Raw genomic sequence first — 10,220 nt, 5'->3', positions numbered from 1 at the left:
TTAACAAAACGAGAGCAACTCTTGCTGCAAATCCTTGAGACTGGCCCTGGGGCTGCAACTGCCACAACAGTTGACCTCCTGAGGCAGCCAACCACCCAACCCACCCAATCCAATAGGCTATACATAAGCAAAAGGCAACAACAAGCACTGCCAACTGTGTCAGTTGTGTTTTGCTCTGCCTGTGTGTGTGTGTGCGTGTGTGTGTGTGCGTGTGCGTGTGTGTGTGTGTGTCGCCTACGCTGCCATGCCAACCAGCGGCGAGGTCGCAACGCAGCTGAGGCGCCACAACGTTTTTGGTTGGCTGTGCCATATATGAAGCTCTCACACACACAGACGCACTCTCATACGCACACACGTACATTCGCACAACACCAGCAAAAAGCAATTGTGAAACAAAAGCAACAAAGAAAATGAAAGAAACCTCAAACAACCACCAGACGTGGCAGCAGCTGCTGTGCCACCACCGCCAACGTAAAAAAAAAACACACACAGCCGCGAACCAACCAGACCCGCTCCACGCTGCACGTTGCACGTAGCATGTAGCACGTTGCCCATACGCCGCGTCCGCCGCAGTCGCCGTCGCCGTCGCTGCCCGCCTCGAGTGCACAAATTTGTATACAGTACCAAATTAGAATTTGAAACTTTTTTCTTAATTGCTGCCGCAACGACTGCTGCCGACGCAGAGGCCAGCGTTAACGCCGACGCAGGCAGCGCAGGCACACAAAAGTGGTGGCAACACGCTCTCAATGCGATTTGCAACCCTCTGGCTGTGTGTTTGCGCGCGTGTGTGCGCGTGTGTGTGTGAGCGGCTTTTGTATTGGTAAATGTTGCCGCTTGCCGCCATTTGCTTGGGCCGCTGCCGCTGGCAACGTTGGCTGCGCCGCTCGCTGCTCGCCTCGAATTAAAAACCAAAGTTGAATCAGTTGCAATCGAATGCTCCGCCTGACATGGTCGTTAAAGCGCGCGTCAAAAGGAACTTAACGTGAACGTTAAACTGTGACAAGACATGAAATGCGCGTATTGAAAAACAAAGCAAATTGTTTATAACGAAAAATTCCAATAACAAAAATACTTATATAAACAAAAAACAAAGGTGCCGTGCTTGTGTGTGTGTGTGTGTTTAAGATTTTAGTGTAGTACGGCGTGTGTGCGGCATGAGTTTACCGTCGGGCGTGGATATGCAGAATCTAATGTCACAGCATCCGGTGCTGGGCGCCCTGCCGCCCGCTTTTTTTCTGCGCGCCGCCTCGGAGCGTTATCAGCGGACACCAAAATGTGCGCGCTGTCGCAACCATGGCGTGGTCCGTATGCCTAATCCTGGCCAGCTTTTACATTACATACTCACCTTATGCTCCCATTTGCAGGTCAGCGCCCTGAAGGGTCACAAGCGCTATTGTCGCTGGCGGGATTGCGTCTGTGCGAAATGCACGCTAATTGCGGAGAGGCAGCGGGTGATGGCCGCACAGGTGGGTTGACCGCTGGACTCGTGTGACCGCAAAGTCATCTAATGTGTCAGTTTTCCGTCCATTCTCTGCCATCATTTCAGGTCGCTCTGCGACGCCAGCAGGCGCAGGAGGAAAACGAGGCGCGTGAACTGGGACTGCTGTACACCAGCTCGGTGCCCGGTTCGGGCCAGCAGAACGGCGGCGATAGCGTCACGCCCAACTCACACAGTCCCACACATGTGGGTGGTGCTGGTGCGGCACCAGCACAAAACGGCGTATTCCACGGCGGCATACCCTCGCCGCCTAGCGATGGCTACGAGGCGAGCCCCACGCCCAGCCATCAGCACCAGCACCAGCCGCCGCAACAGCAGCAGCAGCAGCAACAGCAGCAGCGGCAGTCTCAGACGCAGCATTACAATGGCAATGAATCCGACACGGATGGACGCACACGTTCCGAGCACCTGAGCGTCGGTTTCTCACCCACACGTACCGAGCTGGACGAGAGTCCGGGTAAGTCCTTGCGAAAATATGAAATTATTATATTTACGCGCTGCTGCCCGCCATCGCAAACAACGTCGGGCCACTTCAGAGTGCAGTCCATGTGTGACATTCACCCCAGGGCACCTCCTCCAACATTCCCCGCCTGCCAATTCCTACACCATTTGGCCACATCCTCGAAAACGCTTCAAAGTCTGAAGAAAACGCCCGCGAAATTTTCTGTTTTTCAATTGTCAAAAGCGCAGCGGCGCATAAAGTGCCACACTCCCATCTACATGTGTGTGTGTGTGTGTGTGAGTGTGTGCGGGCTTGATTCTAGGTGTTGTTAACCCAAGGGCTTCCCAGCCAAGGCGTTGCCCCGCACTCGATTAAACCGCGCAGAAACAACAACTTCTCACACCCTCTGGAAGTTGTTTTTAAAGTTACAGCAAATGGGCGATAGAATTGCAACAATTTATGCGAAGCCCTTAAAAGGACTCCCGTCTGCTGTTATTACAATTTTCCCAGCACTCAAAGATCAACCCCCAAACTGTTAAATACACATTTATATATGAGAGTTTTAAAGGTATTATCAATAGAATTTTCAGAAGAGCAGAGATTAGCTTTTCTCTACAAGCTTTAAGATAAACATTCATACTTCTTTATGACGAATATTTTCCTTGCACACAACTTTTACTTGAAACATTTCCCCATACATTCATCTTTCGTTTGAAATCTTTCTTCATTAATTGGTGAAATATCCCTATACATAACTTTTTGCTTTCAAACCCTTCCGCATACATCCATCTTTTGTTACATACATCTTTCCTTTTGAGTATTTTCCTATATATGTTTTATTTCAAATATTTCCCTACTATCATATTTCTTTCAAATACTTTCGCATACATTCATCTTTGGTTTTAACATACTTCCTCGTGCATACATTTCACACTTCATTCCTTTTCACTATTTTCCCATACATCAATATTTCGCTGCAAATATTTTTCTAATTATACATTCGTCTATCAAATGCTGTCCTATATAAACAACTTTCGTATCGAATATAATCCCATACATTTAAATTTCGTTTTGAGTATTTCCCCCTGTTTATTCTATCATTTTTCTGAAAGTTTTATCGATGGTGCACCAAGATTTAATTATCATGAGTTTTACCAAACAGAAATAGATAATTCTGATTACCTTTACATATCCCTATTCATACTATCCACACTATCTGACATATCTATATCTCATACATATGTTATGTACTGAATGGTATAAATAGGTGTGTTTATAACTTTATAAACCACCTCTTAAAGTAGACTTTGTTTCCGCATATCCTGTGAATTTTAACTAGAAACGTTTTTCGTCTGAACTTTATTTGAAAGCACGTAAATTATTTTCCCCGCATTCGTTGGAAATGGATAAAAGTGCATAATTGTTGTGTGCAAATGTATGCAATAGGCAGAAGGAACCCGATAGAGCATAAAAATGCTTCTTTTGACAATCTACTCATGTCCTCCTGTCTGTTTATGTGAACAAGTTAATCTGAGAAGCTATAAGATCTAGAGATTTTCAATGTGAAATATATAATCTCCTATTCTTTACGTTGAATGGCATTCCTATATTTTTCGTAATATCCTACACTTTTCATAATATTGTATATTATGTATATCATGAAGATTATAAGAGCAAGATATACCAAAGTTGGCATGTAGCTTCTCTTACAGAAACCGAGATTAAGAATATTTCATCTTTTCAGTACCACTCCAAATTCCTACCGAAATTGGAAAAACTGAAAACTGAAATAGTGGATCATTTCCATAATAGCTTGTCTTCCATTCAATAATCTTATTTTGACTCAATACACAAACATATTCCTTCCATTCGTTACTTTCAAATCCTCTATTGACTTTTCCTTTATCATCGACCCAACTGTGTAAGCCTTTCAGTACATTCCCAACTGATTGATTGCTAAATAGATATAATAACTATGCCCCATAAGCCTATAAAACAATTAAAGGCAACATTATCCGACACAATGGACACATTAGCAACCACTTTTTAACAGCAGTCCTGAGAACTGCCTGAAATGGGGGCACGTCAACAGTTACAAAGTCCTTGGAATAGATACTTGGGAGCACTCAATGGGCTAATTTGAAAATGGACTTACATTGTCAGGTTGTAAGACAATGCCAAGCTGAGGGCGAAATGCGAGACTCGCAGTAGTCCCCTTTCTGCTGATATGCTTGTCCTTTTTTTTTATTGTATCGGGGAAAGAAAAACACGCAAGGACTCTCACGCGAATCAATCGAACCTGTCCATTTAAGTGCTGCGCTGTTTATTTGCACTGAAATTCAAGACGATTTCACGCATGAATTTACAGAAAACAAAATTCTGAATCAACAGCACCAGGTGCCCAGAGGAATGTTTTTTCTCGATTTTCCGAGCGCTGGTGGGTTTACGAATCGACAGAGGGGGGCGCAACTTAATTAAATTTTCACTGCGGCTTCGTCAACAGCAAAATCAAATAGACAAAAAAAAAAAATATCGTATAACTTGTTTCCATTTGTGTACAGGTTGTGCAGGAGTATTGCCATGTCAACGAACCCTCCCTACCATTAACAGAAATAAAAAAATCCCAAACTTCACTTGTGTTTGCGATTCCCGTGATTAAATTTTTATATTTGTTGTTGTTGTTGTCTCTCTGTTGTCCTCGGCGCTGCATTCGATACTTTTATTTGTTTTTTGCCTTTTGGAGTGGAAAACCGCACAGTTTTCCCAGCGCTCTACCTGACTCTGAACTCCGCACTCAACTGTCGCTCTGTTTTCTCCCTTTTGCAGTTTCCAAGCGCGGCCTGGCGCACTCAAATGAAACCGACCAGGACACGGGCTCCGAGTCCGGCTCACCCAGCAGTCCCCACAGGCCCAAGGTGGCCGGTCTATTTAATCTGACCTCCAGTCTTTCGCCCGCACGCACCGGCCCGCCCAGCTCGCCGGAGTCCGATCTGGATGTGGACTCGGCGCCCGATGAGGCCACACCAGAGAATCTTAGCCTGAAGAAGGAGGACAGCAACTCGCCGCCGAACACACCCGCCGAGAATCTGCACCTATTACGCTCCTTTGGCAATGGACATGCCCAGGGCTTTATGCCCTATCATCACACGCAGTTCCTGGCCGCTGCGGGCTTACCCTCGCATCATCCGGCAGCGCAGACGTCCATGCAGCAGCAGCAGCAGCACTTGGGCCAGCATCCACATCAGCAGCAACAGCAGCAGCGCTCCCCCATTGATGTCCTGATGCGCGTCTTTCCCAATCGCCGACGCAGCGATGTGGAGCAGCTGATGCAGCGCTTTCGTGGTGATGTGCTCCAGGCCATGGAGTGCATGTTGGCTGGCGAGGATTTGACGCAGACGCCGCCGCCACCGCAGGTGCCCCCGTCGCCGCCGTTTCCCATGAAGTCCGCCTTCTCGCCGCTGGTGCCGCCCGCGGTCTTTGGCTCGCCCACCCATCCGCATCGCTATCATCCGTTCATGCAAGCGCATGCCAAACGCTTCCTGTCCGCCCCCTATGCCGGCACCGGCTATCTGCCCGGCGTCTTGAGCAGCGCGGACATTGAACAGTCGGAATCGAATGGTGCCGGCGGCATGGCCCTCGATCGGAGCAGCAATGCGGGCGACTCCCAGGATTGAGGCAGCAGCAACAGCAACGCCGCCAATGCCAGCGGTGTTTGCGTCTTTCGGCCCTTTGAGCCATAGCTGCAACTCGTCCTGTCGCCAACCAGTTGATTTTTGTTTTAGGGAAATCGAGCCGAATCGTAGCCTAGCAATTGCTCTTTTCTTTAGTTCGTAAGCATCGTATTGTAGCACTGGCTATGCATGTATTCCTAGATACCCTACCCCATATATGTATACCCCACATATATTCTGTGTCTGCGGCATGCAAGTATTGTACCATACGTTAAGAGCTCGTAAGATACGTTTAGATCAAATTAACATCATTGAGATTATTGTGTAAAGATCATATAACTATTGAGATACCTATATGTATATGTACCATATACATATATATATATATAAATATATAAAGTACCATGTATTAGTTAATAAATTACAAACACTGTGTTAAAGTATTTAATAAATTAAAAAGAAAAAAACAAACCAATTCCAGCAAATCGAAGCGCTTAAGAGTTTCTTTTGAAGATAAGTGGAACATTTTAAAGCTTTTTTTTTCATTGGTTTATCTAATGTGCAAGAAAATAATTGATTTATTGATTGACTAATTGACGGATTGTTGATTAACGCACAGAACAGGTCGTAAGAGCTAGAATACACAGTTTTTTTACTTTTTAAAACGGAATTCGTTTTTTCAAACATCTGCAAACGTTGAGAAATGTATTGAGACTTGTTTCACAATTGTTGGAATATACATCCTCCTGAGCTTCAAAAGTTGTTTCAGCAAAATATCAAGTTTCATTTGATCTCATCAATAAATACGCGTTTCGCCCACTTTGGGTATTCCCCGTTAAAATTTGGATTATTATCCAATTGAACTCAAACTTATTTGGAAATATAGCAAAATGTTATTTGCAATATGGTGAAATATCATTAAAAATCGTAAGTACATAAATGTTTTGTTGAAGATCTAAGAATAATACTTGGATGAGAGCTATTTTTGAAAAGAGCGTTATATAGAATATTTTACAACTATCTTGATTAAACTTGATATAGACTGATAACAGTAATAATCAAAACTAGTATTGGAAAGTTTAAGTATGGATCTGATTTGACGGATTTCAATGGCATATGCATATTCACTGACATTTCAATGGATTATATAATATCTTGAGCTTATATATTCGTGTTGTAAACAAGCCTCTCGCATAAAACACATTCGATGAAATTTACGAAAGTATTCGAACTGAATTCATATTTGAATTGAATATATGCCAAAAATAATAGATGAAAAATCTCTACTAGTTCTCTAGCCCTTCAAATGGACAATATATAGCAAATCCTTGAACTTTAGTTTGGGGTACAGCCACGCGAAGGCGAAAGGTGAGCGAGCGGCACCAGCAGCACCAAAAGGCAGAGTACATGGGAGAGCACAGCGATGGGGGCACCTGAATGGCGGCGGCGTCTGCGTCTAATCCTCAGCGGCCAACATACACTCCATGGTCTGGAGCACATCACCAAGTCCTCTCACAAAATGTTCAAACGTAAGGCCGAGCACAAGCAACATTGTTGCTAGAGCCGCATCTTCGTTGGCATGCCAGTGCCCGTATTAGAAGGAGCTGGGCCTTCTCTTTGGTGGCATTGAGAAATGTACTGCAGCCCGGGTGAGCGGCACCTGAAAATCAACAACTGACTGAGCTATGAGGAAGCCGCCGAGCATTTCGGGTGTGAACCACCTGAGACACAACAGACTCAACTCCGTCAGCAACAGCAGCTCGCCTTGTGACCTCTTAAAGCGCTGATCCACAAGATCATTATTATTATTACTATATAGTTAAAAGCTTGTGGGAATGATTAATAAGTAATTATATTAATTAGGTTTCATGAACTATAAATCTTTTTAAAATCGGTTATAAGATTCTTGAGCGTGATTTGCAAGAGATGACCCTCTACAAAAAAAATGGGTTTGAAAAATTAACAAAAATATATATTATCCAAGAGACTATCCTTATATCACATGGGATCACAATTTGAAAGTTATCTAGTATTATTGATATTATATTTTGCTAAGAATACCTTCAACAAATAAAAAACTATTGTTTTTGACCAATTGCTTGTATGGAAACTATAAATATAGTGTAATAATTCGAATTTTTCTTATAATAGCTATGTTTTTGTGTGGATTACTGAAATAAAGAAAACAAAATGCATGAAAATAACAAAATATTTGAAAAATCATTCCTATTTATTAGCTGAACCAAGCAAATGTGTTGTATCTAGGAAAAGGATGAATCAATGCAAGAAAGTATCGAGAAGATAGCTTTAAATTTAGAAGATGAAATATTCTGAATATATATGCTTTATTGGTATGGATATAAAGGCATTTTTGCCTTTTTGCCTGCTTTAATCCCAATATCCAATTTTAAAATGAAATCAGTAATTAAATGGATAATTGTGTATGGATTAACAAGCACATCATTTCGAATCGTGGGAAATTTGATCAAAATTGCAAACAAATAAATGTCCGAATATATTTCCAATTGAACGCCAGCCAGGACAATTATGGGATTATAATGATGCGATGTGATGATATGCGGGGCGTTAAACCATATCGAATTTATCTATTTGCCACTATTTACAAAAACTAACGGCACACGACAGACTATGAAAACTGCAAATGGAAATGGAAATTTGATGGAAAAGTGTGTGAAAAAGGATTTCACACACATACGCACACAAACAAATTTATAATAAAACTAATGCAAACAATGGGGGATTAGAGTGCAGGAGGGTCCGACTGCTCTGTAAATGACCAGCATGCGATGAGAAGGCCGGACTCCCGGAGTCTGTTAAGCATTTGAGTTATTTTACAATGGGCCAAAGGACTCGAACAGGACAATAATATCGGTTACACGCATGCCATAGTGCAAATTACAAAACTATTTTGCGGACATGGGGCAAACTGAATGGCAAATGGATAACAAAATTAAATTATTGGATATCAATTTTATCCCAATAGGTTGGCATTGTGCGGCAACTCGAAAAGTCAACAACAACAGCAGCAGCACCACCACCACACAACACGGCTGTAAGTGTGTGTACACACACAATACGCTTGCTGTATGGACACCATTGTCAGTGGCTAACAATGACGGGGTGGTCTCTAATGCTAACCCACAGCACACAGCCAACGGAGTGGACAATAGACAGGCTGGCCAGTTGTCCTGATGGCTGCTGTGCTGCTGTGCTCGGCCAGCGTTTGGTCTGGTCCGTCGGCTTGTCCAGCCGCTTGCCGCTTGTTATTGTCAATGGACGAGAGCTGTCGATAATATCTTAGAGTAGCGTTCCATGTTGGCCAAACAATGCGCACGCCCTGCACCCAAGTCAGTCGAGACGCCGCGTAACATGGTTATTCATGTGTGTGCCTGTGTGTGTGTGTGTCTGCTCTAGTTGTGGTTGTGCTTGCCACCACACAAAATGCATACAATGTCAGGCAAGGAGCTGCATGGATAATGGACAATGAATTAATAGCAGGCGATTACGCCAAACTGAAGCCAAACAAACAAGCGACCCAACAAATAGATATTTAGATACGATAGATAGATAGCTACACAGTGAAAAAAATATATATATTTATGTTAAATTATATATTATAATTAAGTTAAGTGAAAAATAACAATATTATAAATCTAGGAGAAAAATAAAATAAATCCATAAGGAGTGAAAAATAAAAAATGAAAATAATATTAATATTAAAAAATCATAAAATTATAAAAAATCATAGAACATGCTATTTTCAGTTTAACAAATTGAATTTATATTCGTCTGGTTTTCATAATTTGTCTCCAATTTCAATGTTCTCTTTTATATATTTAATTTAAGAAATTAAGTGAACGTTATGCTGTGAGTTCGAATAGCTAAATGGAACAAGAGAGAGTTTCACTGTTCCATCAAAAAATCATTCTTCTTGAAATCGAATTATCAATGAATAATATAAATGATGTTTTTGCTCGTAAGCCTTAGATGTTCTCTTACTTAAATGCAACCTACCTTAAAAATTAATAAAAAATACGCCCACACCTAAATTGTTTTCTTCTAACATTTTTTTCATATGATATCAACTTAGAATTTGTTTTTTTTCGATTAAAATATAAGCCACAAATATTTTGCTGTGTAGAATAACTGGGCATGGGCTGTGACCTCCGGCAACTCATGCGGCTGCCGCTGCTGCAGATGCCACACGGCTCTTGTGGCTTTCCATAAGTGCCGTCAATTAAAACTCAAACAAGCTAACCAGCCCAGCTCTACCTTTAAGAAATGGCACATGGTTAGCACAGCCCTGGGGGCTGTCCTTAAGAGCGAGGAGAGAGGGGAAGGGGGGGAGGTAGAGAGCGAGTCCTTGCCAAAGGGTTACTTAACAGCTTAAATGCCTAGACATATGTTTTTCACCAAAATAATACACGAGGGTGGTCCTCGGGGCAGACAGTATTTTGTTTTTCTCTCTCCCTTTTACTTGGCATTAGTTTCATTTATTTGTTATTATTTGCTTTGCCAGATTTCAAATTTCAAATTTCAAATGCATTCGTTTTTATTTCTATCTCTCTTTCTTTTTTACCCCCCTTGT

The 10,220-nt window shown here is 42.4% G+C and overlaps 1 protein-coding gene across 1 annotated transcript; it reads left to right on the top strand.

The window, feature by feature from the left end:
- Positions 1–218: 218 nt before the first annotated feature.
- LOC115764929 (doublesex- and mab-3-related transcription factor A2) lies at positions 219–5,945 on the top strand. The gene is made up of 5 exons (XM_030708239.1): positions 219–471; positions 924–1,301; positions 1,365–1,466; positions 1,547–1,955; positions 4,767–5,945. Exons 2-5 carry the CDS (start codon positions 1,155–1,157, stop codon positions 5,612–5,614), a joined length of 1,506 nt encoding a protein of 501 aa, XP_030564099.1. The 5' UTR covers positions 219–471; positions 924–1,154; the 3' UTR covers positions 5,615–5,945.
- Positions 5,946–10,220: the final 4,275 nt, after the last annotated feature.

Source organism: Drosophila novamexicana, unplaced genomic scaffold, assembly GCF_003285875.2.
Source record: "Drosophila novamexicana strain 15010-1031.04,08,12 unplaced genomic scaffold, DnovRS2.1 tig00000877-arrow-arrow-pilon, whole genome shotgun sequence".
Classification (NCBI taxonomy): domain Eukaryota; kingdom Metazoa; phylum Arthropoda; class Insecta; order Diptera; family Drosophilidae; genus Drosophila; species Drosophila novamexicana.
The sequence above is the reverse complement of the archived record's forward strand: the minus strand, read 5'-3'. Positions and strand labels throughout refer to the sequence as shown.

What these genes read in the sequence shown, in the direction of transcription:
- LOC115764929 (XM_030708239.1), top strand. Translation starts at nt 1,155, where the DNA reads ATGAGTTTACCGTCGGGCGTGGATATGCAGAATCTAATGTCACAGCAT. An exon ending in AGCGGGTGATGGCCGCACAG is followed by an intron (nt 1,467 to 1,546) that starts GTGGGTTGACCG and finishes CCATCATTTCAG; the next exon opens with GTCGCTCTGCGACGCCAGCA. An exon ending in CGAGCTGGACGAGAGTCCGG is followed by an intron (nt 1,956 to 4,766) that starts GTAAGTCCTTGC and finishes TCCCTTTTGCAG; the next exon opens with TTTCCAAGCGCGGCCTGGCG.